This window comes from Coccomyxa subellipsoidea (genome assembly GCF_000258705.1).
Source record: "Coccomyxa subellipsoidea C-169, whole genome shotgun sequence".
Taxonomy (NCBI): Eukaryota; Viridiplantae; Chlorophyta; class Trebouxiophyceae; family Coccomyxaceae; genus Coccomyxa; species Coccomyxa subellipsoidea.
In genome coordinates, this window is record NW_005178036.1 from 1068271 (window position 1) to 1096135 (window position 27865).

The 27865-nt window shown below is 51.2% G+C and overlaps 10 protein-coding genes across 10 annotated transcripts; 6 read left to right on the top strand and 4 right to left on the bottom strand.

Moving 5' to 3' along the window:
• Positions 1–1939: 1939 nt before the first annotated feature.
• On the bottom strand, positions 1940–2170 carry COCSUDRAFT_36471 (hypothetical protein; the record flags this gene model as incomplete). The annotated part of the gene is made up of 1 exon (XM_005648016.1): positions 1940–2170. The coding sequence occupies one exon, from the start codon at positions 2168–2170 to the stop codon at positions 1940–1942; it is 231 nt and encodes a 76-aa protein (XP_005648073.1).
• Positions 2171–2968: 798 nt separating this feature from the next.
• On the bottom strand, positions 2969–4105 carry COCSUDRAFT_53372 (hypothetical protein). Its single transcript, XM_005648017.1, has 3 exons — positions 3776–4105; positions 3573–3659; positions 2969–3455 (listed from the first exon to the last, which is right to left on the bottom strand). The coding sequence occupies exons 1-3, from the start codon at positions 3873–3875 to the stop codon at positions 3298–3300; spliced, it is 345 nt and encodes a 114-aa protein (XP_005648074.1). The 5' UTR covers positions 3876–4105; the 3' UTR covers positions 2969–3297.
• A 155-nt stretch (positions 4106–4260) lies between these two features.
• COCSUDRAFT_28895 (voltage-dependent anion-selective channel protein) lies at positions 4261–6685 on the top strand. Its single transcript, XM_005648018.1, has 7 exons — positions 4261–4359; positions 4447–4526; positions 4642–4752; positions 4972–5061; positions 5214–5385; positions 5714–5870; positions 6071–6685. The coding sequence occupies exons 1-7, from the start codon at positions 4311–4313 to the stop codon at positions 6252–6254; spliced, it is 843 nt and encodes a 280-aa protein (XP_005648075.1). The 5' UTR covers positions 4261–4310; the 3' UTR covers positions 6255–6685.
• On the bottom strand, positions 6664–9375 carry COCSUDRAFT_65965 (isocitrate dehydrogenase, NAD-dependent). The gene is made up of 7 exons (XM_005648019.1): positions 8993–9375; positions 8541–8680; positions 8325–8424; positions 8078–8221; positions 7746–7929; positions 7395–7543; positions 6664–7182 (listed from the first exon to the last, which is right to left on the bottom strand). Exons 1-7 carry the CDS (start codon positions 9275–9277, stop codon positions 7075–7077), a joined length of 1110 nt encoding a protein of 369 aa, XP_005648076.1. The 5' UTR covers positions 9278–9375; the 3' UTR covers positions 6664–7074.
• Positions 9376–9516: 141 nt separating this feature from the next.
• On the top strand, positions 9517–12612 carry COCSUDRAFT_47333 (isocitrate dehydrogenase, NAD-dependent). Its single transcript, XM_005648020.1, has 10 exons — positions 9517–9808; positions 9949–10097; positions 10254–10341; positions 10464–10633; positions 10733–10814; positions 10918–11037; positions 11191–11229; positions 11351–11458; positions 11785–11975; positions 12155–12612. Exons 1-10 carry the CDS (start codon positions 9728–9730, stop codon positions 12270–12272), a joined length of 1146 nt encoding a protein of 381 aa, XP_005648077.1. The 5' UTR covers positions 9517–9727; the 3' UTR covers positions 12273–12612.
• A 440-nt stretch (positions 12613–13052) lies between these two features.
• On the top strand, positions 13053–14330 carry COCSUDRAFT_65967 (hypothetical protein). Its single transcript, XM_005648021.1, has 3 exons — positions 13053–13279; positions 13527–13671; positions 13824–14330. The coding sequence occupies exons 1-3, from the start codon at positions 13169–13171 to the stop codon at positions 13904–13906; spliced, it is 339 nt and encodes a 112-aa protein (XP_005648078.1). The 5' UTR covers positions 13053–13168; the 3' UTR covers positions 13907–14330.
• Positions 14331–15721: 1391 nt separating this feature from the next.
• COCSUDRAFT_33110 (ribosomal protein L15) lies at positions 15722–17705 on the top strand. The gene is made up of 5 exons (XM_005648022.1): positions 15722–15797; positions 16085–16315; positions 16467–16591; positions 16839–16989; positions 17180–17705. The coding sequence occupies exons 1-5, from the start codon at positions 15792–15794 to the stop codon at positions 17375–17377; spliced, it is 711 nt and encodes a 236-aa protein (XP_005648079.1). The 5' UTR covers positions 15722–15791; the 3' UTR covers positions 17378–17705.
• A 2049-nt stretch (positions 17706–19754) lies between these two features.
• Positions 19755–20152, top strand: COCSUDRAFT_9605 (dynein light chain 9; the record flags this gene model as incomplete). The annotated part of the gene is made up of 2 exons (XM_005648023.1): positions 19755–19916; positions 20009–20152. Coding segments are annotated over 2 exons (306 nt in total), but the record flags the coding sequence as incomplete, so codon positions are not given.
• Positions 20153–20576: 424 nt separating this feature from the next.
• Positions 20577–24368, bottom strand: COCSUDRAFT_65969 (hypothetical protein; the record flags this gene model as incomplete). The annotated part of the gene is made up of 11 exons (XM_005648024.1): positions 24235–24368; positions 23934–24075; positions 23622–23792; positions 23346–23483; positions 23064–23204; positions 22814–22941; positions 22514–22641; positions 22265–22405; positions 21788–21990; positions 21165–21397; positions 20577–20940 (listed from the first exon to the last, which is right to left on the bottom strand). The coding sequence occupies exons 2-11, from the start codon at positions 23952–23954 to the stop codon at positions 20577–20579; spliced, it is 1668 nt and encodes a 555-aa protein (XP_005648081.1). The 5' UTR covers positions 23955–24075; positions 24235–24368.
• Positions 24369–24962: 594 nt separating this feature from the next.
• COCSUDRAFT_63069 (hypothetical protein) lies at positions 24963–27315 on the top strand (the record flags this gene model as incomplete). The annotated part of the gene is made up of 9 exons (XM_005648025.1): positions 24963–25022; positions 25138–25161; positions 25276–25428; positions 25750–25767; positions 26211–26255; positions 26359–26452; positions 26598–26830; positions 26943–27083; positions 27241–27315. The coding sequence occupies 9 exons, from the start codon at positions 24963–24965 to the stop codon at positions 27313–27315; spliced, it is 843 nt and encodes a 280-aa protein (XP_005648082.1).
• Between the last annotated feature and the right edge of the window lie 550 nt (positions 27316–27865).

The window sequence follows — 27865 nt, forward strand, 5'->3', positions numbered from 1 at the left end:
AAAAAATAATAACAGATCAATTGCAGCATGCGCTGCAGAGTTACCAAATGAAAGCCTGCATCCGTAGTCTTTGAAAAGAATGCCTCCATGACACAAGTGCTCCTCTGTTCCAGTGCTATGAAGCACTGCGTGGAGGGCCCGCACAAGGCAACACAAGCCTCTACAAAGCGGTCTACATCTGGCGTGCTCCCTCCCTGTTCCAAGGCCACTGATTGTGAGTTCAGCAAGCATTTATCATGAGATGCCTGTACCATGCTGCACTGCCTTAATCCTATGCAGGCCCACCTTCAATGTATTCCGCACTTGGAGTGCATGGGGTGAGGGCAGATTTCTACCTCGTCAATGTAGAGGCAGTCAGCAGCAATGAGAAAGTCGGGAGATATGCCAGAAAGGGAGTCAATGACCTGGAGACTATCAGGCTGGCCCCAATCAAATTCTACCACCTCCACAGAACACCGGTCCCTGCGCATCATACTAGAAGCAAGTTTGCACCCTCACATCATGACCCAGGTGTCTCCTGCAAAGACATTTGGAGGTGCGTAGGGTAGCTATTCGGCACCTTGCTCCGGCTGGCTGAAGCTGTGCGCATCCATTCTGCTGTACATTCTGCTGTACATTGTCTCGTAGAAGAGGAAGTACAGCTGGTCGGTCGCTAGCAACGACCTGCCAAGTAAATTCCCATGGAAGTCACCTCAATTCTCGGTATGGAAGCCACTGCTGCCACTTTGTCGCACAATTTCTCAGGTTTGACGAGGTTCATTCGCATGCATTTCTGAGCAGTATGTCAGGGTGCCAGACATCGGGGAGGTCCACCTTTGCTCCCTGTTTTGCGAGGAATATACTGGGCAGTCCTAGACCAGCCCCTAGTTCCATTACGGTGGCATCACACCAGGACAATTCCAGGCCAGCTGCAGAGCAAAGGGACCATCGATAGTCGACATCAAGCATCCATTGGGCGCACTACCATATGTTGGCTCCTACGAAAATATGACATCAGTCCAAGGATATACCCAGAAAGGCCGTCAGAACAAAAGATGCGTCCCACAGGCATGCTCCCACCCCCACGCGCTGCTCTGACAGAGCACCAGGCTGCACAGAGGACTGTTTACGTCAGTTTCTACCCGCACGCCCTACCCATCTTTGCAGTCTTCATTCTAAGGATGATTTGCTCCTGTGCTTATTTCTGCTGATCTGATCCCGTGGTCCAGACAGGTAAAAGTGGAGATTATAGGCTTAAGTTCTGTTTTATGATGACTTCTGTCCCAGCTGTCTTCACGCAAACTCGTATGGAGGAGTGGACGGCCCAACGATCAAGAGCATCGAGAGTTTTTATGACTGGTTGCCCATCCTCCCAACTGTGCAGGCAAGGTAGCAAAATTTGTGACGATAAGAAGTCCTGGTTCTTCCAACGTACAAATCACAGCCAAAAGAAGGCGCACCCCTCTAGCTGAATATGCATGCGTTCCTTCGGAAACCAAATCGAAGCAGTCCGAGTCCAAGGTTACAACTATCACCGTGGTGATCTCGAGAGCCCCAGGCAACGCATCACCGCACCATTGCTTGGAGATCTGGTGTCTGGTGTCTACGATTTCTCAACTTCATTCTAAACAACATCAAAGACTTTTCATCTCCCTTTTCTTTTTCTGGTAAAAAGCAAAGTGAAAAAGTGTAAAGTGACGTCAGCTTGCATGGTGTGAAAGTCGGCATGCAGAGCATGTTCGCATCAGCATTTTTCGCATTTTTCCTTCCCTGTCCAAGGACATCTTTGTGATCCGGTGGGGCCTGGGTCCTTCGGGATCCGGCTCCTCGACAATCATGGCAACATATATAATGGCTGGGCAAGGTGCTTCGATAGAGGCGGCCCGTTACAGTTAACGGCATCACCATAAACCACTGATCAACTGGGTCGGGCTTCAGCAGCCAGGCAACATCACAGGTTTCAATGAAAAGGATGTAATTTAACGACATAATCGCCGGGCACAAAGCGACGCTTCAACAGAGGCGGCCCTGACAGCAACAATGTGGGTATACAAAAGTGGAGCAGACAGAGGCCAGGCGATAGCGGCTGGAAAGCATAACAATAAATTGATCTTAATGACGCAGTAGTAAAAATATCTAGGACGGCCAAGCTTTGGTTGGGGCGGAAGAGGCAACAGCCGCCAGCCGCCATTACCAGTAAAAGAAGGATGCGACGGCTATTTGCATCATTGTCTGACGCGAAGAATCGACCGCAATAATAGAAATGGCCATGAGACCTTTTACAGAACAAGCAGATTTTGCAGTGTTGCGTTCTTGTGTGTGCCCTGCCAAACCCAGGCAGGATGTTCTGGGTCCTGGTCCAAACCTAGGACAAAGCGCGTACAAGCTGTATTGGGGCTTTTGAGGAGATCTCAGTCTAACCTCCTGCAGTTTTCACCTGATTGCAGCTCCTTGAACACCTGCCAGTCCAGGTGTGCCTTTGCAAACCACTCAGCTGTGCTCCTTGTGGGGGTACTTGATCCACAGTGCAAGTGCAGGTCTTAGGATCTGTTTGGTGACGTTGCATTGCTGGTTCGGTACGGGTCTACATGCTGCTGTGTAGTAGCTTAGCAATACAGGTGGCGGCAAGCATTGTGGGGCATTGGGTACCCCCCTTGCTTGTTTCACCGAGAAGCGCTGTTATTGCAAGGATCTGGGCAGTCTTTACAATGACAGCAAATGGCTGGACCCACCCGCAGCACGCACAATCTGTTTGGCCTGTGATTTGCGTCCATGTCCTGCCCTTGACTTGTCGCTGATTTGGACCGACATACATCCACAAGCAGCCTTGCAGTCCTTTTTGGCAGTTGATACTTGTCTGCGTGCTGGGATGCATATTTTCGAGTATTCATGACGTGTGTGCTACTGATGGTTTGAGATATGTGGGACGCTTAATCAGCCCTGTGTGGCTGGAAAAAGTGTAATCTCTCTCTCTCTCTCTCAGCTCCTTCAAGCAGTTGAGCTTTACATGTACCTTTACCAGTGATGACTGCCGTTTATTTTATTCAGTATATGTGGTCACAGCGACTGCCACTGGACACTGATGTCAGTTTGGTCAGGCTGCCGCGGCGGGCACTGCCCATGCTTGGCAAGCTGTCACTCACTGCCAGTGAATACGTCATGCAATTCCAGTCGATACTCTGCAAGCTAAAGCATGGCTGCAGGCGTCTGCAGAACAGAAGTTCGTGGTCATTATTGATACTTTCTGATCTTCAGCTTCTGCTACACTTCAAAGCTTATGTGCTTGCACAAGGCGGGTAGGCTTGAGTTTCATGAACATCATGGCCTTGATTTTGCCTCCTGTTCTGCACCCTCTGCCTGCCGAGCATCTGTCTGTTTGTCTGCCATTATGGTCCGCCCCGTGCCTTGTGCCACCATGAGGGATATCTGGAGCACTCCATAGACACCAACTGCGGCGACAAGAACCGCCCCGAGAGCTGCACAGAGGCGCAAGAGCATTGAGCTGACACTTAAAAAGACTACGAAGGATATTTCAAGTCAAAGTGTGATACACAAGAAGCCTTGCATGTCCGCCGGGAAGGATGAGATCTCACCCCCAAAGCCCATCAGGCCTACTGCAGCTGCAGCAGATGGTGGATCAGGGACCTGATCAGGATCTGCACCCGGCTGGCCTGATGCGCCTGCATGCAAAAGACTCTTCTTCACAGCATGACAGCATGACCTTACCAGTACTGTGGTGTGCTCCTTACTGCCTCTTAACACAAAGCAAAGGGCGACAGGAGGTCAGATCTCACACCGGCTTGATTTGAGGTGCACGTTCTACAAGAATGTACGGTAAAAGGGGTGCACTGGCTTCCCAGGCTCTTGTGCGCCAGTAGCATGCGCCTTAATGCCATCCCAAAGTCACAATCTGAAAGCTTTCCGATGATGGCTAGCACGGCTGCCTAGCTGATTATACACAAGGCCATTTATCACATCCCTCAAGGGAGAAATCAGCAACAAGCCCTTTTCTCTGATATGGACTATGTGTACGCGATGCTGCAGCGATAGGAAAGGTAGCAATCAATCAGCAACAAAGATAACAGGAGTACCCTTCCAAGATTTAAGTATCGAAAGATAAATCGCGACGGGAAGCTGATCTTCGTTGGTCAACTTGGATGCATGTGCACATCATGCAGCACATGACTTGAGCGAAAACGAATCCGTAAAATGTCTGGGTGGCCGTTACGGTTTCTCGCAGGCACAAGCAGCACACCGAAGTCACCTGCATTGTCAGCAAGTATAGATCTCTGCGCGACTGCTGCTCCGCCGTCACCAAGGAGCCTGTAAAGATGACTGCAAAAATTCCTGCCTTCACTGACATCGGCAAGGCCACTAGGGGTGGGCATGGTTTGGCTCTAGAAGCTGACCTGTATGTGCTTCACCGAGATGCTTTTATGGGTTAATGTTCCCGCTTGTGCTGTGCAGAATTGCTCTATGGCAGCAAATCTGGCGTCTTCCAATACAACCAGGCGCTCAACATCAGCACAAAGACCGCCGATGGAGTGGTGAGTCTTTAAAAGTAATCTAGCAGGCCAGGCTCCTGTCTGCTGCTGCTTGTAGATAGTTGATGGATCATTGCACTGGATTTGACGACCTGAATGTTTGGTGGTGTATTGCCAGGAATTCTCCGTCGTCACAGTGAAGAAGGAGGACAGGATCGAGGGAGCCCTAAAAGCAAACTATAAGACAAAGAAGTACGGCTTCACAGGCACATTCGGCTCCACTGGCCTGGTACGTACCTATTCTCTGCCTAAAAGGTTTTTCAAAACGTGGCTGCCACATCTCGCTGTGCAGAGAGCTGATGTGCAAGTTTGTTGGTGGTGCTTTGCACGCCTCCTTGTCTCTGCATGTGAATCCAGATCAGCAGGCCGCGAGGGAAAAACAATGAAAACAACATACAGCTGTAAATGTGGAACACCATTGATGCATAAACGTTTTGGCGTGCCTCAGGTCTCAACTTCCGTGGCGGTCTACAGTGTGGCCCCCGGCCTGGATGTCACTCTGTTTGGGACACTTCCAGATGTGCAGGGATCTGCCAAGGTAATTTTCCTTATGGCACCGTCTGTCCTTTCAGGTCTGTTCGTTGCATTATGCTCGAAAGATGGTGTCTAAAATTGTGCTGTATTGCTGCTTTTATGGATCAAGGGTCAACTGCTGTTCCTATTGGTAATTCTGAGCATTGTGCATGGCAGGTGTCTGCGGACTACGTGGTGCCGCACCTGACCCTTAAGACATCCGTGGGCCTCACCAACCAGCCCAAGGTGGACCTGGCGGCCACGACCGGCTACAAGGACATCGTCTTCGGTGGCGAGGCCACATATGACTCCGCCAAGGGTGACGTGACCAAGTGGGCAGCAGGAGCAGGTGATGTTTGCAAGGGATCCTGCCCTTGGTCTCAGTCTTTTGTGACTCCATACCTCTTTCATGAGCATGTCTTGTGAGATGACGCATGTTGCCAACCTTCATGCAAGTTGAAATTTGGCAATATCTTGATATTCTTTTTTATATGCTTTGTGATGATTGATGGTGGAGATCCCAGACATGCTGTTGTCCACTGAAGAACTCCAAGTGCTTGACATTCTTAAACCTTTGCTTGCAGAAATGGGATATGTACAGTATTCTCGGATTTTAATGAGTATTTGATTGGTTTGATTGGGTTTTTTTCAAGTGCTCTGCTGTTGGCCTTGTGCAGGCTACCAGCGCTTGGACTATGCCGTTGGAGTGCTCCTGAAGGACATGGGCAAGGTTATGACCGTCTCCTACGCCCACAACGTGGATGCCACAACCGCAGCCGGCGCAGAAGTGTCCAAGAGACTGGACGAGAAGGAGTTCACCACCTTCACTCTTGGGTGAGAACCCGTCTCTGTAATCTGAATCTAAAATCCTGTAGGCAAAGTCTTGGCGCAGTCTCTGTTTTGTGGATTGCAATGCTCAATTAGCTTTTCATTGGATCGGAGTTTCCCGACAATGAATGTCAGCGCACAAGGGGCATGTCACTGCAGGAGGAAATTGTGTATCGTGCGCTGAGATGATGGGTGGATGTGCACAGGCTGCAGAAGAGGTTGGAGAATGGGGCGCTGGCCAAGTTCCGCCTGGACAACGCAGGCATTGCCTCTGCCCTGTACGAGACCGAGCTGAAGCCCAACCACAAGCTGGCCATCTCCAGCCAGTTCAACGCCACCGACCTGAACAAGCCCCCCAAGCTGGGCTTTGCTCTGGACATCAAGAACTGAGGCGGAGCTCCGTCTCAGGCTTGATCAAAGCAAAGGCATGGATGCAAGTGGGCTGCCAGCCCAGCGGGCTCTGCCTGCTGCTGTGTTCAAGACCTACAAGAGCTGTGTCCTGCGTGGAAGTCACAATGTTGACATCCTCTCAGCAGCCTGCCAGGGTCCATTGCTGATCAAGATAAAGGGTGTGCATGGCCAGTGAGTGTAGCTGGACTTTAATGGATGTGAATGCTGCACGTGTAAGGCTTAGGATAGTTCAAGTCATGGTGGACTGCATGGAATATTAAGATCTTGGGATGTTTCACATGTCTTTGACAATACTTGTGCAGTGTTTTGCCCGCCATCAGAGTCTTTGATGTTTGGGGATTGTGTCTGGTAACAATGTCTCACGCATGGTGGATGGATAGTTGAAATTGTAAAGGAACCCGTTTACCTCCAATGTCCATGCATCGTCCATCTTTCACTGAATGAGATTCACCGCTGTACGTGTGCCCCTTGTGCACATATGCATATACGCACAGCATTGCAGACAGGCTTGATTGCGATTGCACCAATGATCCTAATTTCCAGTGGCATGTCGCCGCCCGATGGTCTTAATGAGAAATACGCTCGAGCTCATTGCACTGGCTGCTTACATGGACCAATCCAAGAAGAGAACAGTACTTGGGAAGGCTCTAGATCTAGAAAGCCATGATTCTGTACTCTCTGAATACTCGCCTTTTGCACAGTGGACTTTGATGGCATTTCACATAATCACAGGTATGCATCTCCTTCCCACAACATAATGAAACCTGTAGCTTTGCTACTTGGCCCTTGAAATTCAGAGCTACTCCATGCTGTCAATGATTGCCTTTGTGAACTCTGATGTTTTGGCCTTGCCGCCCAGGTCGCCTGTCAGGTACTTGCCATCCGCTATGGTGCCCAGCACGGCTTTCTGCAGAGCAAACATCCACACTGTATCACATCAACATGATGTTGCTGCAGAGACACATCCAGGCAATCTCCCAAAACTGCAATGCTTTGACGCATGCAGCTCGCAAGATGGTGATTCTTGGGAGGAGCCATTGGGCCAGATGTCCTTGCACATCTACTTGGGAGGAGCGCAGACGGTGTCAGAACCCCATTGATGCCAGTGTTTGGGCTGACCTGGATCCTGTCTGCGTGCTCGTTGAGGTTGAGGTGGCGGAGCATCATGACCCCGGAGAGCAGCAGGGCAGTCGGGTTGGCCTTGTCCTGCCCGGTAATGTCTGGCGCAGTTCCGTGCACAGCCTCCATCAGGGCCAAGCCGTTTGCCCCTGCACAGCACGGGTGATTGTAAGCAAGACTCGCCAATAGATTGCCAGCCACAACACCGCGAACGCGCACTGAAATGTGTGATGACATTTTCTGTCCAAACAGTTGCAGTCCCGACAGACAGCTGACACCACACCTGTGCAAAGCGTACGACATGTGCTTCAATGCAAGGAACGGTGGCACATAAAATGTCATACAACGCACCAATGTTGCCGGAGGGTGTGAGGCCCAGGCCTCCGATGAGGCCGGCGCACAGGTCGGAGATGATGTCGCCGTACAGGTTGGGCATGACCAGCACATCAAATTGCGCCGGGTTCTTCACCAGCTGCATGCATGCGTTATCCACGATCAGCTCCTCGTACTCTATGTCCGGGTGCTTCTCGTGTACCTGCGTGCACACATCCTCCACATCTCAGTGCTCCATTCCTCTGCCAGAGACTTCATTTACTGCGAAGCACTTCCCTGGGGCAGATATTTCACACCTCCTCTGAAAAGTCAGCCTTCTGCATACATAGGCAAATAAGAGTGGTGCGTACCTCTCTGCAGCACTTGATGAAGAGGCCGTCCGCCATCTTCATGATGTTTGCCTTGTGGATGGCGCTGACCTTCTTGCGGCCATTGTCACGCGCATACTTGAAGGCATACTCTGCCACGCGTGTGCTGGCATTCCTTGTGATGACCTGGCACACCATGACAAGCACCTTAATACCACAGAGTGTACCATGCCCAAAAGTTTATAGTGCCTTACTTTATGCTGCAGAGAGCTAGCAATTGACAGCGCACCTTCAGAGACTCCACCACGCCAGGAATGACCTCATGTTCCAGACCGCTGTACTCTCCCTCTGTGTTCTCACGGATCGTGATGAGGTTGACATCATCATACCTGCCAAGGTAAGCTGGAATTTCATATCTGGCTTCAGCAAGGATCTCAGCAGAACAAGCAGGTATGTCAGCTCATGTAGCCCAGAGTTGAAGCCTCAAGCAGGGATGCGCACTGACCTGGTCTTGTATCCGGGCAGTGAGAAGCATGGTCGGACATTAGCATACAGCTGCAGCTCTTTCCTCAGGGTCAGGTTGAGGGATCTGTGTCCCTTGCCGATGGGGGTTGCCATGGGACCCTTCAATCCTACGCGGTGTTTCTGCAGAGTACAGAGTCATGCCTCAAGACAAAGGCATGTCCTCTGTGGCATGTGCGCATGCATGCTTGGCAAGCACAGACATATAGTATCCTTGCTGTGGTGTAAGTAATGATAATAGCAATCAAAATCTGTACCCAGTATGCACAGCGGCCTGGGGCAACTAAGCAGCAGCCACCGCATACTACTGTTGCAGGTTTGATTGCAGGCATGATCAAAGTGCAAACGATCAAGCATCAATCAAAGAGCATCAGGACTACTGGATCCTGTCCCCAAATGAAAAAGTGTGTAGGTTTGCGCAGTTAGGGTGCACACCAGCACAGAGTCCAGATTTTCCCTCGTAACCATGCTGTTGGTGCGTGGATCCGCGACTTTGCCGATGTATTGCTCGTCCCAATCAATGGGGGCATCTGCAGCCGCAAAGATCTTCTGGACTGCCTCTGCAATCTCTGGTCCAATCCCATCTCCGGGAAATAGTGTGCAGGTAATGGTCTCGCCGCTGTACAGCCTGGTTGAAGTGGCAATACAGCTTGACGATTGCCCTCTGAGCACGTTGCTAGTTTGTAAGGCAGTCCTAACCGCTGAAACCGCACGCCTCATCTTGGTATTAAACCCTAACCAACACCTCTTCAATGGGCGGCAGGTAGCAGCGATCCAGTCGCTCTGATCCCTATGTCATGACCTGATCCTATCTTGACATTAGAGACACGCCAGGATATGTGCACGGTCATATTTGGTCAACACACCAGTTGGTGCCATGCCAAGAATAGTAGCTCGACGACCCCTTCCACAGGCGGTCGCCTCACCAGGCGAGACAAAACACAGACCTTGCTTCAACTCCGTGATTTTATTTGTTTAAAAGTCAGCGTAAGTTTTAGTTGATGAGAGCCATCGCCAATTGCGCAGCATGAGTGAGCTTGTGTCTTGACCTAAGCGCATCCCATAGTACCTGGAGAGAGTAGAGGACCCTTCATTGCATCATCGATACTCAGTGCTGCATCAGACATCCTCCATCCAGTATATCGCGCTATTTCAGCCAAAGGATCAGACATGTTGCGTCAAGCAAGGAAGTTGTTAGGGTTTTCCAGGACATTGCAGTCTTCCTTTCCCCCTGCCCTTGCTTCCCAACAGGTGAGATAGAAAAAACTCCTTTTTGAAATATAGTCACTCGATCTGCATGTCCATGACTGTGTCAAGCTCGGTTCGTTATTCATCACAAGTACATGTGGCCACCAATCCCTGCTGCTTCTGACTGCTACGTTGGGTTACAGACAAGGACAAAGATTACATATGTTCCATCACCTGGGGATGCAAGGCCACAGACGGTCACGCTGATCCCAGGCGATGGTATTGGCCCTGAGATCAGTGAGGCTGTCAAGGAAGTCTTTGAGGCCCTGAAGGCGCCCGTTGTCTGGGAACAGTGAGTCTCATTCTCCCTCAAAATTTCCCATGGTCCCTTTGGAGGCATTGGCGATATTCCGTACGACAGATGCCTGCTTTTCTCTCCAAAAGAAGTTGTAACAGCTGCAGGAGTTCTAACCTGGGGGCTGAGACTGTCCTTCTGCCATGTGTGCAGGTTTGACAATGTTCATGGCAGCGACATCTATGGCAATCCAAATCTGGAGATTCCAGAAGAAGTGCTAGAATCAATCACACGAAATGGGGTGTGTTGTGACCCTTATCTCCCCTTTTGTACCTACATTCATCGTTTCTCACCCACTCACTTATAGTCCCTAAATCCAAATCCAAGACATTCCTCCCTTTTCATTTGATGTGCCCGGTGCAGGTGTGCCTCAAAGGGACCCTGTTCACCCCACTCTCTGCCAATAACACAAGCACACAGAGTCTCAATGTGCAGCTGCGCAAAACGCTAGATCTGCATGTCAACCTGGTGCATGGCTGGACCATGCCAGGCGTCCCCTCTCGCTTCTCGGACATAGACATCGTTGTCATCAGGTGTGTTTGTGGCATCAATGTGCAGGGTGACGGGCATCGTTTCAGCTGTCAGTGTCCTGAGTAGAGCAGCATGTCTGACTTGGGCAACTTTCCATGCAGAGAAAACACAGAAGGCGAGTATGCCGGGCTGGAGCACGAGGTTGTCCCGGACGTTGTGGAGAGCCTGAAGATTATTACAGAGGTGCGGTGCATATCTGTGCTTATGATCGCTCCTGCCGACGTGCTTGCAAGTATTCACATAAAGTGAGAAAAATGATAGTGACTGTGGGGCAATGTGTGCACAGGAGAAGTCACGGAGAACAGTGGAGTACGCCTTTGGCTATGCCTACTTGAACAACCGCAAGAAGGTCACGGCTGTGCACAAAGCCAACATCATGAAGCTCAGTGACGGCCTCTTCTTGAGGGTGCAGCCCGCTACCAGACCCCAACTTTGCATTGCCTCTTATACTAGATTAACGCACCTCATTTCTTGGGCATCTTGTCTTTGGTCCCTTATGCTGCAATGGTATGCTTGTCATCTGGAGCCTGACAAGAATTGCTCTGGCTTTTCACCACAGGAGTTCAACAAGGTGGCCAAGAAGTACCCCAGCATCAAGGTGAGTTTCTGTGGTTGGATTGCTTCCATTTAATATCAGACTTACAAGGGAGACTAAACAATACAAACAAACGATGACCATCTGACACAAAGGGAAGACTGACCTGACTTGTGTTGGACAGGCGGAGGCCATGATTGTCGACAACACATGCATGCAGCTGGTCAGCAACCCGCAGCAATTTGACGTGATGGTCACACCCAACCTCTACGGCAACCTCGTCATGAACGTGGTGACCCATCCTTCCTCTCCCAACAAAGCCGTCATGCTCAGCTCAACCCACATTCTCACACCATTCTATGGTCCTGCACCCTGCTGGCAGAAGTGCAGCTCAGTCTAGGGGTTCCTGCACAACTGGTGTGTGTCTTTATCTGCAGACCCCTTTCTGCTGCACGTCTTTCAGGCAGGCTGATGCATGTGTGAGGGAGATGGGCCCAAGAAAGTATCTCCACATCGCTTCCAACCAGTTTTAGGGCTCATGCCTGACGCCGATTGTCACACTCGACGCCCTGCATGGCGCCCAAGAGCTGGGGTGTGAGAGGGACTTGCTGTGGGCAGGTGGCGGGGTTGACGGGCGGCCCGGGGCTGTTCCCGGGCGTGAACGTGGGGGAGAATGTGGCCATCTTTGAGCAGGGAGCGCGTCACGTGGCCAAGGACATCGCCGGCATGGGCGTGGCCAACCCCAGCGCCGCCCTGCTGTCAGCCGCCATGATGCTGCGCCACCTCAACCTGCCGGGCTTCTCCGACAGGTATTACCCCGCTGATCCCACCTTGCTGCTGCACCTGCGTTAGGCAGGCTGTCACTTGTATGAACAGACCCCTCAGAGCGCACAGAACACAGTGACTGCTGTGCATCTTGTATGTAGCATGTGGCGGACGCAGGTGACTCCGCTTGCCTGCTTTTGTGATGTTGCTTGTCCTCCGACAGGCTTGAGCGCGCGGTGCTGAACACCATCAGCAACGAGGCGGACTCCATCAAAACGCCCGACATTGGCGGCACCGGCACAACGCGCAGCTTCGTCAACTCCATCATTGAGAAGCTGTGAGGGCATGCGGCGACGCATGCTCGGAGTTCTGTATTTGTCGGGGAGAGAATTCTTTTGCTACAGCTGAGCAGATGCGGTCGTTGCTCCTGTTGTGACACTAGTTCCTGTCTCTATCTGGTTCGGTATGTGGGGTCCTGATACTCATGTATGCTGCACTGAGACACAGCAGCCTAAGTAGGGTGATCTTGTTGGATGCTATCTGCCATGAGTGACTTAACAAGCCCTGCCCACTTGTCAGCCTGAGGTAGAAGACAACGGGTCCTCTATTATATACTACAGGCATGTGAAAACCAGAAAATTTTCAAGACTTTCCCAGTCAACAATTAAAAATTGCCTCACCAGGGCCGCCCGCGCGGCGCCGCTAAGGATTATGAGAGCTTGCAATAATGGTGATCGCTAGGCCACAAGGTAGTGCTACAGACATTGGGTGATAGAGTTGTCCGGCCTGCTGCCATGCCCGGGCACTGGCAGTCATATCTGTTTTCACTGACGCCGGCGGCTTGCAGGGCAACTCCGAGTGAGTCACTTGGCGAATGATATATGCAGTCCTTCGCTAAGCCTCCTGTGCAGCATTTGCAGCGAGCACCTTGTGTTGAAGAAAAATTGAAATGGTGCTCCAACAGCTTTTGTTTACTCCACCATTCCATTCCATTCCATCCTCCCAATAGGAATATTCAGCACCTTTAGCACAGGAACGCCACATGACAGTCATGCCCCCACGCAGCCCACCGTGGCGCTACACATCATTTTTGTCTGCGTGCAATACAAGCATACCAATTGCAAGAACGTAGCCCGAGCCAGCCGGCACTCTCTGTTGTTGCACATCCAGACCAGGGCTTGTTCTGCCCTTGTTGCTACACTAGGAGTAGGTGAGGCATATATTGTAGACCTAGGGAATGGCAAGCTTTGGAGAGGCTCCAGCCGGCGATTCGGCCAAGGGCGCGAAGATCTTCAAGACCAAGTGTGCTCAGTGCCACGTTGCGGAGAAGGGCGGCGGCCACAAGCAGGTGCGGTGGTCCTGCCCTAACCAGTTTGAGCACATCATTACAGTTGCCAAAAGGGCAAACACTTGATCACAAGCAGCAAATTGGAATGAAGTAGGTCAGCTTCAGATGATTGATATGCGGAGACCATTATCATGTGCGTGGGCTAAAGTGTATAAAAATAACTTCGGTGGAGGATGGAAGCTTCCTGGAATATGGGCAAGGTCAAGTATATGTGAGGAAAAATTCACAAAGGAGCGCTGCAATGCAGGGCCCGAATCTGGGAGGGATTTTTGGGAGGCAGTCAGGCACCACTGAGGGATTCTCCTACTCAAAGGCTAACAAGGAGAAGGCTGTGCACTGGGAGGAGAACACCCTCTATGACTACCTCTTAAACCCGAAGAAGTACATCCCAGGTGAGCATGAGGGCAGCCAGAGGCTTTCCATAAGTGTGCAGATTGTGATTGCGCATGTTTGGGACCGGACGATGCTCTTAGTGTCACAGGTACAGCTGTGGTCATTAGCTGCCTGGGCGTAGCTGAGTGCGAATTATTGCTTGGGTTGACAGGCACAAAGATGGTGTTTGCTGGCTTGAAGAAGCCCCAGGACCGCGCGGATCTCATCGCCTACCTGAAGGACGCCACTGCTTAAGAGAAGCTTTGATTGGCTTCTGTCAGCGCCTGACCTCCTGCGCATTGCAGTTGGTTGCACCACAACAGCTTAGAATTCCACCTGTCTCATTCGCCCCAGTATCGAGGGTTACATTGTAATGGCGTGGATACTCAGTTCTGCAAGGTCTGAACTTGGGTTCTCATCTGTCATTGCCTTTGGGGATTGAGCACACGCTGTCTGATTGGACCTGAAGTGATTGCAATACTGTCTCTCGGTGTTACAATTATTTTGAACAAGCAAGGTGCTTTGAGCAATGCTTACTGGTGGGTTCAGGGTGATGCCAGTGCCCTGAATTAGATAATAATTCTGTGGATCGTCTTTCTCTAGTGCACAAATTTAATTTTGTGTGTGGCAATAGTAAGCTAGCTGTCTCGCGGACACATGGTAAGCCATTACAAGCTTGAAGCATGCAGTCATACTTCAATCCGTGCATGATGTACCGTACCTGATGGTGACCAGCCTGAAGAGAAGTCAAGGGATAATGATGCTTCAGTTAGTTGCAGAAGGACCTTGAACTTGAGCCTCTCTAGTGCAGCTCTACACACATGTGCCAAAGAGCGATCCAATATATGCAGGACACCTTGTGCTGCCTAGGCACCATCAGTGATGCACTGCATATAGCATGCACTCTTTTTGAGCAGTGATGCAGCAGCTCTAGATGATAATCGTGCTTCCTGCACAAAGAGACTGTGGAGTGTGGCTTGCATGGAATTTTCAACGCACTCCAAGCCACCTCCCGATCAGACGACTCGAAATAAGAACTTCTAAGTCTTGACGAGGAGGTTGGCAGTTTCACGCCAAACAATCGCGCTCCCCTTCTCGTGGCTGCATCATGCTCGCCACTCTGTACACATGCTGAATTTCCAACGCCTATTAGCGCTCAAATCCAATTGGGATCCAAAGTATGCTGGGGCAAAACCATTGGTGCTTGATCTGCTGAACGCCTGCCAGGCTGGTAGGAAGGCAGGGATGCAAAGACTGGGTGGCTCAGCCATGGGACCGCCCACTCTTGAAGAATTGCCTTTTGCAGATTGCCACCTCCAATCAGCAAGGAAAGTAGTAGTAGTAGAAGGAAAGAGAATGGAAGGGCACACTGGCAAGTCTGCGACTCGATTTACAGACATCTAATCTTTCATAAGAAAGAGAGTGGCAAAGTGCCGCCTCATCTGCTCTTCCCTCCCCGTATTCTTCTCCTATAGCTCCAATTCTGTACCCAAAGAACGGAATTTTGAGGTATGTGTCCTTTGGTTATGCCAACCAAGGACTGCAGGAGCAGTCTGGTCTGTCTATACCAAAAATAATATAATTTCAGGTTCTCCAGGAGAAGCTTCGAGGTAGTCTAAGTGTTTCGTTCTCTTTTGCTGGCCATATTGTTGCTGAAGCTGCTTCACTGGCAGTCGTTGAGCACGTCAGACCTAGGCATCCTGATGCTGCAATGGCAGTAGAAGTCAAGTCGCTGCTGCAGTCGCCACTGCACGTGAACGATCGCTCATAAGAATGCATCTTCTCGGTCAAATATACTAATGATCAGCTTAGGATGGAGCTCAAAGCCGTCACAACCGTAGCGGCCGGTGGCAGCCTGGCAATTAACCGGTTACACCAAACCTATAGTTTGTGTGGACAGCGCCAGCGAGTGGGGCATGTAGAATCACCATCATTAAAGATGTTGAGAAGAAGAGGGCGACGGTCACCATGATCACCGGAGGTCCTCCCGCTGGGTCCGCACGGTTCCCCCCCTACCGCTGGATAACATGCGTCTCTGGCAGCCACACCAAGACAACAACTTTGGGAGTGATACCTCTCCACGATGGCACCTGTTGTACAGGCGTCTTTGGGGAGTTCCGCCCTGGTGGCAAACAGAACGATGCAGGTAGAACCGGAGTCCCTGACTTTTCTCAAAGCTTGTTGCGAAATCTTCGTTCTTGTGGGTGTCAAAAGTGCCCCTAAGTGCCCCTAGGGCAATTACGACACATGATCGTGAGTGCATGAAACTTGATAGTGCTATTTATGATTACGATGTGTAGCTGCAGCAGGGGTCGTGTCTCTCAGTGTCTTTTCAGGAATGCTCTCCTTGTTTAGGCTTTTGTGACAAGAGCTCTGATGTGCCAAAGGTCGATCACCATACGTTTTACCGTTCAAATTGTCAATCTTGTGCAGGCATCGCACGCCTCCTGCTCGGCATTCTGCAAGGGGGGAGCTGTGCTGGTGTTGCAGCCTAGGCGACGATCTCCTGTGGGAGCTTTGGTGATCAGGGCAGCGTCAAAGGCCACATACGAGGGGTACTTCTCAGCAGAACCAGCAGAAAGGTTGCGGCTCAACAACCTCTCCCCACAGCCTGGTGCCAGAAGGCCCAACAAGAGGAAGGGGCGCGGATATGGAGCTGGCCAGGTGGGATTTTGTAATTGATCTACTTCGCTTGACAAAGTCTTATGCAGTCCTCCTGGATAAAGCCGGATGGGATGATGGCTGGTCCGTCTCTGCTGAGGAAGATCAAGGAGACACAAAGTCAGCTTCCTGACCAGATGCTGTTTTGGGGCAGGGTGGCAGCTGTGGGTTTGGCATGAGGGGTCAGAAGTCGCGGTCTGGCAGTGGCACACGCCCAGGCTTCCAGGGTGGTCAGACACCGCTGTACAGGCAGATGCCCAAGCTGCGTGGTATTGCTGGAGGTGCGCTGCTTCCCATCTCTCAAACTCCCCTCCTTGTTAATATTTTTCAAGCAAAGCCCCGCTGTGCCTTCACAGTGTGCAAGTGTTGTACTGTATTTTTCCTGAGCTTGTGCGCACAATTGAAAAAGCCTGCAGCAGCACGTAACTGTCACTGCTGCACAGCGAGTAGAGGAGGAAGCGCATCTTCTGAGGTCATGCCTTCACATTGCTGCTGGACCTGCTTATCTGTCATCTGTTGTTGCTGCAGGCATGAGCGCTGGCATCCCCAGATTTGTGACCGTCAACCTGCGGCAGCTCAACGAGAAGTTCCAGGAGGGAGAGGAGGTGTCTCTGGAGACGCTGCAGCAGAAGAACCTGCTCAACCTGTCCGGACGGGAAGCCTCCTTGCCGCTCAAGGTGTGCTGCCTTTCCAGTCCCTGCACTGGAGTCATGTCCTGATTTGAGCGCCAAGCGCAGGCACATCAGTGGCGCATCTGCTGCTTCGGGCAACACTGGCATGGACACCCTTGATTGGAATGCCCTACAAACGATGGTGTACTCCTCCTGCATGAATGCTGAAGGTAGAGTGGCTTGTGTGGTGCTGCAGATCTTGGGCGATGGCGAGCTCAAATTGTCTCTGAAGGTGCACGCAACACAGTTCTCAGCGTCGGCCCGCACCAAGATCGAGGCGGCAGGCGGCACAATTGTGGATGTGGCCCCGAAAATCAAGTGGACGAGGGCGCTTGGCAAGGAGCGCAAGGCAGCAGCTGAGGCAGCACCCAAGCCGACCAAGACAGTTGAGTAAGCAGTGTTAACAAAATGCAGGACCAGCCTTTGCGCCTAGCTGGCTGTGGATAATGCTGTGGGTGTGCACTGTTGACAGCTGTACTTGGCACATGCGACCCGGCATGACATTGAGACAGAGACAAAGATCCGTGCTTCTCTATGTGGGATGTGTTGGCAGAGTTTGATAAAAGAGTACTCCGGGATCCCAAAAGAACGCATCATTATTGTCTTTTGGCACGTGCAAGACCCTGCTGTTTTTTTGATTTCCACAATATTGGCTAGAAAAGATACTCATACTTATGCAGGACAACAATGTTTACAAAATTGTAATAGACAGATTTGCTATCTATATTTGCCAGCTGGCAGGCAGACAATGCCTTCACTCCAAGCTCAACCACACATAAATTTTGCCTGCCTCAGATGCATCAATGTCTATGATGGAAGCATATTCAAACATAAATTATGATGCGCATGTGCTAGATAGCACCACCATGAATAGCTTGTGTCAAGACTTCCTCCCTCTCAATTGGGCTTCGCTGTAGGTTGAACCCATAAGGAGTAGCTCGAGCTCGCCAGGACCCCAAAAAAAACAATTACGGCCTCTCTTGACAGACATCAGTGTCTCAGCCAGGACACATGATACGGTAATACACTCTACATAATAGATGCGCCCGATGTTGGGAGTAGCAGTATACAAGTACAGGGGCAACAGGGCTTGGCCACACTAATGTCAATTCCTCAGCTGCTGGAGGCGCAAGCAGCAGACATTGTCGCCGCCACCAAGCCAGGCTCTTCTTTCAAAGCCCACACCGTGGCGCTCAAGCTTGTCAAACCTGTCCTCCAGCATGCACATCGAGTCACACATTCAAACATGTGGCCAATCTCTCCTCTGAAATGCTCCAGCAAATTTGAGTAATGCAACTAAGGGGTGAGTGGGGTGAGAGACCCACCAAACAGCATCCTGGCTGCAACAACAGCACTCCAGCAGCTGCTCTGCGCCTTCCTCGGCAAAGACATTGTTGTACAGGCAAGAGTGTATCTCCAGCTGCGCGGACCTGCAGGCCATCACATAATTTCTTGCTCTCAGCGGCTGCCATGTTGATCTCCAACAGCCAGTGCCTCATGAAAGAAGGGCTGTTTTGACATCGCTCTGTAAACTGCACCTCTCATCTTCCTTAACGTCGCTGGTGGCAAAGGACCGGCCCAAGTCGAGCTTGAGCGCCCTTAAGCGCCGCACAGAAGATGCGAAAGGGTCGCGCGTGAACAGTAGGGAGAAACGCAACAGGTAGCTGAGGAGCGCAGACGACCTGTCGCCTGCCTGCGCCCTGATGATGTCCAAGACTTCCTGGAGAACACATATATCCATTCGATACAACAAACTGTTATTGAAACTCTTGATGAAGCTGCAAAGGGAGAATATGTCCTGCACTGCGAAGATGCTTCCATGCACCTGATCATTCCTGATGAAGGGCTGCAGGACTCTGTAACTCGCCAGCATCAAGCAGGCAACCTGCGGCACGCCATATCAATTTAGGACTTCCGTGACTTTTACAGTCCTGTTTGGGCATCTTATGTGGCGAGAAGATCTGTGCATGCCTGCAGGTGAGTCTGTGCACGGTCGTCCACTACTTTGTCAGCATGTCTCGTCAAAATGTTCTGGTAATTTCCTTCGGTCAAGCGAGCTATCTCCTGATCACGGCCCTGGAGATTGGGATACTTCCTGCACCAGATCAGAGCTGACTGTTTGGTCTTCATGAGTTTCCAAGAAGTCTAGACCCCATGCTTTGGTACTTTCAAAGAGGCTTTCACTCGACTCGTATGTAGAGGGAGCACCTTGAATTTGCAGCCAAACTCGCAAACCACCATTTTCTGTTTTGATTTTCGAGCCATTCCCGTGATCCAGGGAAGGCCCTATCCAGCCAGTGTTTTTCTTGATGCTCTTCTCTCTCCACCCAGCTCGTCGATCTAATCGGAGCGCTGCTCGGGTCCCTGTCACTTCCAGACGTGAAGTAGTGCGAGTATATTCTTTTGCAATTACATGAAGTGTCCGATGATTGGTGCGCCCTGACTGCAAGTGAGTGCACACTTGCGATTCTTTTTAGCATTGCCTCTATGGTGTTGAGCACGACTGTCAATCAGCAACAAATAGTGTTTATAGGTTCCGGAGAGTCGCAAACATTCCCAGATTTGCTGTTCAAGCTTCATCTCAAGGTTTACGTTGGTGTTGACGTCAACATGCATGTTTCTGATGATGTTACAGCGTAACGCCCACCATCACCTTCGATGCATTCGAGTCCTTTTGACGATTTCTTTCCTAAGCAAACCTTGCCGATATCGACGATATACTTCTCGTTATGGACGACGATGGTAAGCAAGGTCTCGAGGAAGACGATCTGCTGGATGACGCCGAGGTGGATGCTCTGATCAGGGAAACGATCGTGTTGACGCTGGGGAGTGACAGCCAATTTGATCACAACAACATGAATCAGTGGACAAACGAAATTATTGAAGGGTGCTTGAAGAGGTTAGCGGGCCTTGGCAAGCCTTTTAAATATGTGGTGACCTGCAACTTGGCCCAAAAGGTGAGGTCTGTTGGCACGCAATGAAAGTGGTCACGAATGTTAGTCTAATTTAGTCTCGGAGAACATAGGTACCTGGTGACCTTTTGCAGGTTGGAGCTGGGCTTCATTCTGCCTGCACAGCACGTTGGAACGACAAAACAGATGGGAAGCTGACAGTGCAGTGGGAAAATAGGACAGTCTTGGTGCTTGCCACAGCATACTGGCTGGCAGTGTAGTCCACCTCTGGGACCTGCTCAACATCCTCCCAATTGCTTGATTTTTAACTTTGAAATTTAATGATCTGAGCACTGATGAAGCACTGCAAGCCTCTGACTTACATGCACATCTGGCAGACAAATCTCACTTGGACACATGTGCTCAGCACCATGCATGATGGGGCAAAGTCAATCGCTCTATGGCTGTGGTCCATCCATTGGAGTGACAGTGCTAGAGCCTGCCTCATTGTAACCTCCATAAGGGAGCAGCAAGCATCCAACAGCACTTTTCAACGCACACTGTCATTGCATCTCCTTGAAAATTTTTGCCAGAGGGTTCCAGCTCTGCACGTCATGCCAGGTCACTGGCCAAATTGTTCACCTAATACACCCCATGACCTGCTCACACATGCCACATCCCCAGATTGATTAGGCTTGCACGTCAGGCCTCAGGGCCGATCATGTTTGGCAGAGTGGCAGCTGAGTCGTCGCTAGCGTGGGTTGCAGCTGCTGCAATTGGGGCCTGCATGGCCTCCTGATGCACAGGGCCAGAGGCAGTGTGCATCGCTCCAGGCTCCGCAGATGGCATCTGCATGTCCACGTGGGCCTGCTGCTCCGGTGCCTGGACATAGCCTGAGATAGTGTTACTTGCAGGGCTTTCTTGCGGCGCCTGTGGGGCGCTGGACTGGGCGGCCCACTGCTGCGGCCTGATGCTGGCTGCATGCACCAGCAGCAGCCCCTTGCGCAGCGTGGCCACCTCCTGCTGCAGCTGCTGGATGCTCTGGGTGCACTCACCAACATCCCTCCTGCAATCACCGCAAACTGCTTACCAAGTAGTGATGTCCCACTTGCCACGGGATGATGAAAGAGTAATATGCCCTGCTTCTTGCTTATTTATCACATGTCAGGGGCACAGCAGTGCCGCAGCAAAGCAGCAAGGAAAGCCCCAAAACAGAACAGGAATAGCCCCAGAACATGATTGTTGCTTCTCTGGAAGCAAAGCATGATGTTGGGCCGGACAGGACCACACCTGAGTTGGGGCACCTCGGAGTGGGTGGTAGCAAGGGCCTCGAAGCGGCCGCGCATCTCTTCCACATTGGCGGCCGTCTCCTGCTCGACGGTGCTCACGCGCCGGGAAGCCCCGTCGGCGAGCGAGGCAGCCTCGCGCACGTGGGAAGCCAGCAGCTGTATGAAGCCCGACCCCTCCTGCCGCACCTCCTCAAACTCGGCGTTGCTGGCGCTCTGCAGCTCTGCCACTTGCGCCTGCGTATCAAGCACTCGCCACAATGAGCATCATTATTATTATTTTCATCACATGCTTTTTCTGCCAGAGGTAAGGTGCGTCTGCAGAGAAGCTGCAGGTAATCGCTGCCACAATCCTAACCCCTTGTTGGACTCGACAGATCCAAGCAAGACCCAATCAACCGTGGGCACGGTGCTCAAAATCTACACCGCCCACCGCCAGCCGGGGCCTAGGGAGCATACACCAGCAATAATTTCTGCCCGCCAATGACATTTCATCACTCTAAACGCTCCTCCATCGTTGTGCATGTGCATCACATCCCCTTGATAATGACAGTAAAGCACCGTGAAAACACATTAAGTCCCCTTGCAGATTAATCAAATCCCCTTGGAGGACATGGCATGGCGGACCTGCAGAGCGGAGACTTGCTGCTGCAGGCGCCAGCACTGTGAGCAGGCAGTAGCGGCTTCGGGTGAGGCTTCGCTTGCAGGCTTGGCGTCCGCCATCGCCTGCTGCGCCTCCTGCCGGGCAGCCGCCAGCAGCCGCCGCAGCTTGCGCACCTCCCGGAACTCCCCTGCCAGCGCCGTCGCATCCTGCTGCAGCTCCTCCTCCTCTGCACGGCGCAATTGGGAAAATTATTCTACTGTGCATGTTTGTTGGGCTACAAGGTCTTCCATCAGATTGATCCCTGCTGCTGCAAAATGAGCTGTGTTGTGCACAAACTGCCCACACGCGCAGGACACACAAGTGAAACTCTTGAACAAGCAGCCACGAAAGAATGCATCATACATCATAATTTGCACCAGCTCACTCCAAGCCACACTGAATGACGCCATGCCAAGCTACATGCTTGAAAAGCGCTGATCGAGCTGCAATAAGGATCATGCCTGTCTGGGCGGATGCAGGTGACTGCAGCCAGTACTCCATGTGGCCCTCCGTGTTGTGCCGCCGGCGCAGCTTGTCTCCTTGCATCGTCACTGTCTTGTCCGCCAGATGCTTGAGGAGGTGGTCCAGCAACCCAGTGTCCCCTGCAACCACACAGAGCATGCATGCCACGCCATAGCGCACCTCAGCACCACATTATGCTTGCAGTCACTTTGAGAATCCTTTAAGAAGATGATGGAGTAATCAAGTACCTACGGCCTTGCGGGCTTCTTCGCGCAGGGCAGGCCGCAGCACACAGCGGTCCGATGAGGTGGCAGACATGGCGCGCAGAATGTGCACCAGGGCCGCCACAGCACCATCATACCGCTCTCGGCTCCACCTACAAGATTACGCTTCTCTCACATTCGTGCCAACCAACGTGTGGCCACAGCAGGGCATTTTATAGTAATTCTTTGAGCATTTGCAGTACACCATCGAGACCAAGAAATCCTCAAGGCGCTATTATACAGTTGAGATCCTCAACTTGAGAAGGACTGCTGCATGCACCCCACCTGCCATAGTGGAGATCCTTCTTGCCCTCATGCTTGCTCTCGCTGGGCTGCATCGAAGTGACGCTAGTTGTGCTCTGGGTCACCTCTGTCACAAGGGAGCCGGACGCCTTCCTCCTCAGCCTCTCACTCTGCCACCCCATGCCCTTGTGTCAACTCCAAAAGTTTCACGTTCCATTGAGACAAGATCTTGCTGCTCACAGATGAGCCCACAGAACAGCCCAGAATACGGCATGCAAGGTGGCAGCAGCACCTTGACAGGGGTCTGGTGGGCTCGCTGCTCCATCTGCACTGCCCGTTCCACATTGCGCTCAAAATCGCGCACCGCAACCTGCAGCTCGGCCGGACTGGTGATTGAGCGGACATGCATGCTCCAAGAATCCACGTCCACCATCTGCACGAAAGAGATCTGTGAGGTGCATGACTTGCAAAAGGTTCTGTCAATGTTGTTGATTCCCGGGAATAGCTGAGATCAGATAAAAAGTACGACAAAGGCTTGGAATTGAGAGTGGAGATAAGATGGAGCCAGTGCCACCTCTGAGTTGTCAGGATAGTCCAGGTTGATCCAGTCCTCCAGATGAACCATGGCATCGGCAATGCCATACACACTCCGAGCAGACCGGCAACTCTCCTCCCAGGCAGTCCTCTCCAACAGCCACCCTTTATGCATCATCTGCAGCACAGCATGATTGTTGGCCATCTGTTCATTCGGTCTATGAAAATTGCGCATGAGCAGACAGGAACGGAGAACAGGCAGCAACAAAATTGGTGCAGCCCCGACACAAACATCCAGCTGGGAAGGCTTCCCCACCTCCATGGGAATGCTCCGTGACAAGGCAATCAGTGCACCTCCCAAATTTTGCATTGGGTGGCTTGCGCCGTTGGTTCTCGGGCTGAGGCTGGGAGCCCTGGAGGTTCCCCCAGATGCTGCCAGCTGTGCCATGCCTGCGGCTGCTTCAGCCTCTGAGGACGCTCCTGCATTCTACATGACCAGGAATGCAATGAGAGACCCTTGATACAAGCTGCTCTCCATTTCAGCTCGCCATCTCTTGCACCAAACCACTGAAAATGCAAGCACGTCCATATGAGGAAAAATAATGAATTTGGATGAAAGGTCTTTTACCTTAAATTCTCTCCCTGCCATGATATATACGATCAAGACTACAGATCTCGTCTCTGTCGTTTCGTGAAAAGTATAGCAGTTCCAGCCCTTTGATGGTTTCCGATCTTTCAATCAATCCTTTCTTGTTGAGTTCGAGCACAATCTGCATGCTCACTGTGATGAGTGAGACGAGAATACAGGCCAGTCAGCAGGTAAAATGCATTCGAGCACGGGCAAAGTCAGCGTTTCAAGCACCTAACGACAGCGACTGGGTATTGTACATACAATATAAAACTCCACACAAGTCACCGCACAAGTTCACCTGGCTGCTGCGCTCAACAGATCGTGCTCCAAGCCGAAATGCATGTGATAAGTGACTTCTGCTCAGAGATCCCTCTAACGACGAGCTCGGTCAGATTACACATCTCATTGGGAAAAACTGTATACTTTGGATTTGGTGCCGCAACGATGTCGGGAACATCCAGTGCGACCGCCTTCATCCATTGATTATTTTCAGCAGAAAAAAGCGCCTAGATAGGCAACCTCAAGTTTTTCAAATATTGGCCAAGTCGTTCCCTGGAAGAAGTTGGGAAGAACGCAACCAATATTCTGAATACAATTACCACGTGAATTGGTATCTCACGTGATCGGACTTGCTGCCTCGCTCTATATTCTCATCATCAATGTTTGTGAGGGCTGTTTCTCCTTAGACAGACATCGCTCTCTGTATAGTTGTTGCAAGGAAAATCGGGTAAAGTATCAAACATAATTGTTTCTTGGATGTGATTTGTCCTTCAGTGTGCGGATCAGCACCTCTGGCCACTGGACTGTTGAGAGAGTTTCTACAGATCACATGGAAACCGGTGCATTGAAACACACCTCACATCAAGGAGAGCAAGAAGAGCATTATTCCCAAGACAGTAAGCTACTGATTATATCAATGAAGTCTCCCATGCGCATAGTTTTTATATTATTTGGCTCTTTGTCCTTTTCCAAGCACCTATCCTTTGAGACAACGCTTATGAATGCAAATTGCCACAGAGAGGCATGATGGAGCTTGGGCATGGAATACTTGGCTTCCATCCAGTGCAGCAATTCAACAGGTACAAGGTCAATACTTGTCTGAGCTTCGTTGTGCACTTGGTCCTTCCAGAGACTTGCCGAGAGGTTTCATTGTTCCTCACGGTCTGCATAGGCAGCAGTTGGAGCTTTACGTGATGTGCAGGAGCTCAAGGACTCCCTTCAGAAGGTACATGACTGCAAACTGCTTCATGCATCACAGAATTAGCGAATGCGACTAGGATTCCGGCTTGCAACCATGACGCTTGCAGCAGCACCAAACGCAAGCTGTGGTGGCATGCAGGCCCTGATTATTGATGGGACAGACACAGAAGAAGATGCAGAAGTTGCCGCCAGCAGTCAGCAAACCTCTGCTGAGGAAGAAGCGTCGCCAGAACGGAAGGCTGTACTGGACCGACTGGAAGGAGAGGAGAACCCTCTGGCAGCTGGCCTCAAGGTGATTGCCATAATTGTCCTGAATGTGACTCCTTACTGCACCCAACCAAATTGACAGGAAAGGCCTCATGCCCTTATTCTTTGGCTTGCAGGCCATGGATGATCATGTTGGGCTGCTTGCGGAAGGAGTCGCAAATTTAGCAGGGACACTCTGGGGTGGTGCACGCACAACCACTACACATGTGGCAGGACAGGTTAGTCACATCGATGACCAATCATTCTGCCACATGTGCGCCTTGTGCGACAAGGTTTGGTATGCGAGTCAACCCAGCTGCACAAATTGTGGAACAAGACGTCTCGTGACCTGTCTCTCGCTGTGCAGGTGGAAAGTAGCTTGAAGGTATGCGCTGTTGGGTAACCACTCCTTGACTTTATTCTGTCTTCAGATGAGACTATCACCTGGATGATCAAAAGGTGACATGCACTTGTTGCAACTCTGGATGCATGATCGTGTCTGCAGCACTTTGGGCAGTCTGCAATCCAGCTTTTGGATGGGGGCATGGACTTAAATGAGAAAGCTGTCAAAGAGGACCCCCTTTCTTTTGCAACGTGCTTCCATGGATGCGGCGGACCACAGAAGTGCGAGGTACATGCCTGGTCACATGACCACAATGCGCTGCCATATTTGCCTGTGTTCCATCCAACAGACCTGCGAGTGTTTTTTACTTCTGGTACTGATTGTAGCAATCTGCATGCATTCAGGAGCTTGAAGAGTTGAGTAGCCAAAGCGCAAGCCTCTGCAATCGCATTAGGGCGACTCTGGACACTGATGCATGCTCACAGATGGATCAGGAGCTGACAGCTTTGGCTCCAATATTTGAGATCAAGGTGCGCCAGGAATGGAATTGGGGCGTGAGTTTCTGCATTCGCGCTTTTTAATGATGGATTTGTGCCAGGATGTGTCAACGCTCCAGCCCAATGATATTTTCAGGAGGAGGAGAGGGTGGAGAGGGGGAATGAAGATAATGACAGTGCTGCCCCGATTGCCAAGGGCCATTTCAAAATCTTGGAATTTAGCAAGAAAGGTGTGAGGGCCTCCCTGTATGTGTGTTGATATCATGAGCACACCTCGCACATATATTGTTGTGCTTTGGAGTGTCACTGTCACCACCAAGTAGCACGGCAGCAAGCAGCGGGGCTTTGATAAAAGACATGTTTCCGTTCTTTCAGGCAGCGCGAGGGCTCAGAGACTCGAGCAGGACGGGCTTGCATCACCTGCTGACCTGGCCAAAATACAGTCAGCATGTGCACTCGCGCTGGCACGGCTTGCCACTCTGTGCATTGAGCGGCTGCTGGCACTTGGGCGCAGCCTGTTGGCACATGCGCGCAGCCGCCGCCCAGCCGAGGACTGCATCGATTGGCCCCTTGAGTCTGCCACCTCAGCAGGCATGCTGAGGGCTGAGGTACATCCCTGCTGCTCTATCAGGCAGCTGTAAAATTCACAAATGTTGCTCAGGACCATGGGATCAAGTCCCATGATCTGAAATCCAATTTTTAGCACGAGTTCCTCTGCAGGTGCTGCAGATGTTTGTGGCAATTGATGACCTGGCGCATGCTTACATGGCTGCTCTGCCCAAGGCTGCATCGGGGACGCAAGGAGGCAGTGCAGAGGAGATGAGAGGAGGAACAGTTGACCAATTGCTGATTGGCCCGGAGGTGACCACCCTTCTCCCGCGTCATATGCTTTCCACAAAGAGAATTGCACATATAGATGTCTGCAGTTCCTGCACAATCAACAAAGACAGTCTGTGTGTGAATTGTTTATCACCTCAAATTCTGTGGCACCAAAAGCATGCTACTGTGCTTTATGCAGGACCATGCAGATCCCTCAACAGAGACAGAGAATTCGGGTGGCACTGTGGACCATTCAGAAGAACAGGCCTGTTGAAAGCTTCTTGACTTCATGTTGCAATTGTGAAAAATATTGCGCATGCATGGTTGTGGAAGCTGAGAATAACTGGCCTGAATGGACGCTCTCTGTTGATATTGCAGGAGAAAGAATTTCACGCCTCAATACAGGAGATAACTAAAGGGGAGCCAGCAGCTGTTGAAGGCCTCAAAGAGCCTGACATGTCTGTAACTCTTGAAGTATTGGCAGGTTGCTGCTCAGCAGCCAAAGCACAGCTCTATGAATCTTTCTGTAGGCTGCTGTATGTTGTTCTCCTGTCTGCCCAGCCACAAGCAGACTTACAAAATCTGGAAGTCTTATGAGAATTCCAAAAATGGCTTCGTGTTGCGCGTTTTACATGTTTACGTAGATTGGCATTATGGATTTTTTGGATGATGTTGTAAACCAGGTACAGGTGCATACAGACTGTCGTGACCCCCAGTTCCAAAGGAAAGTCACCGTAACAGAAGAAAGCAAAAGACCAAAATCACAGTGTACGTTGTCAAAGGACGGTTCCTAGGAGGCCTGGGAGGGACTTCTGTGTTTGACA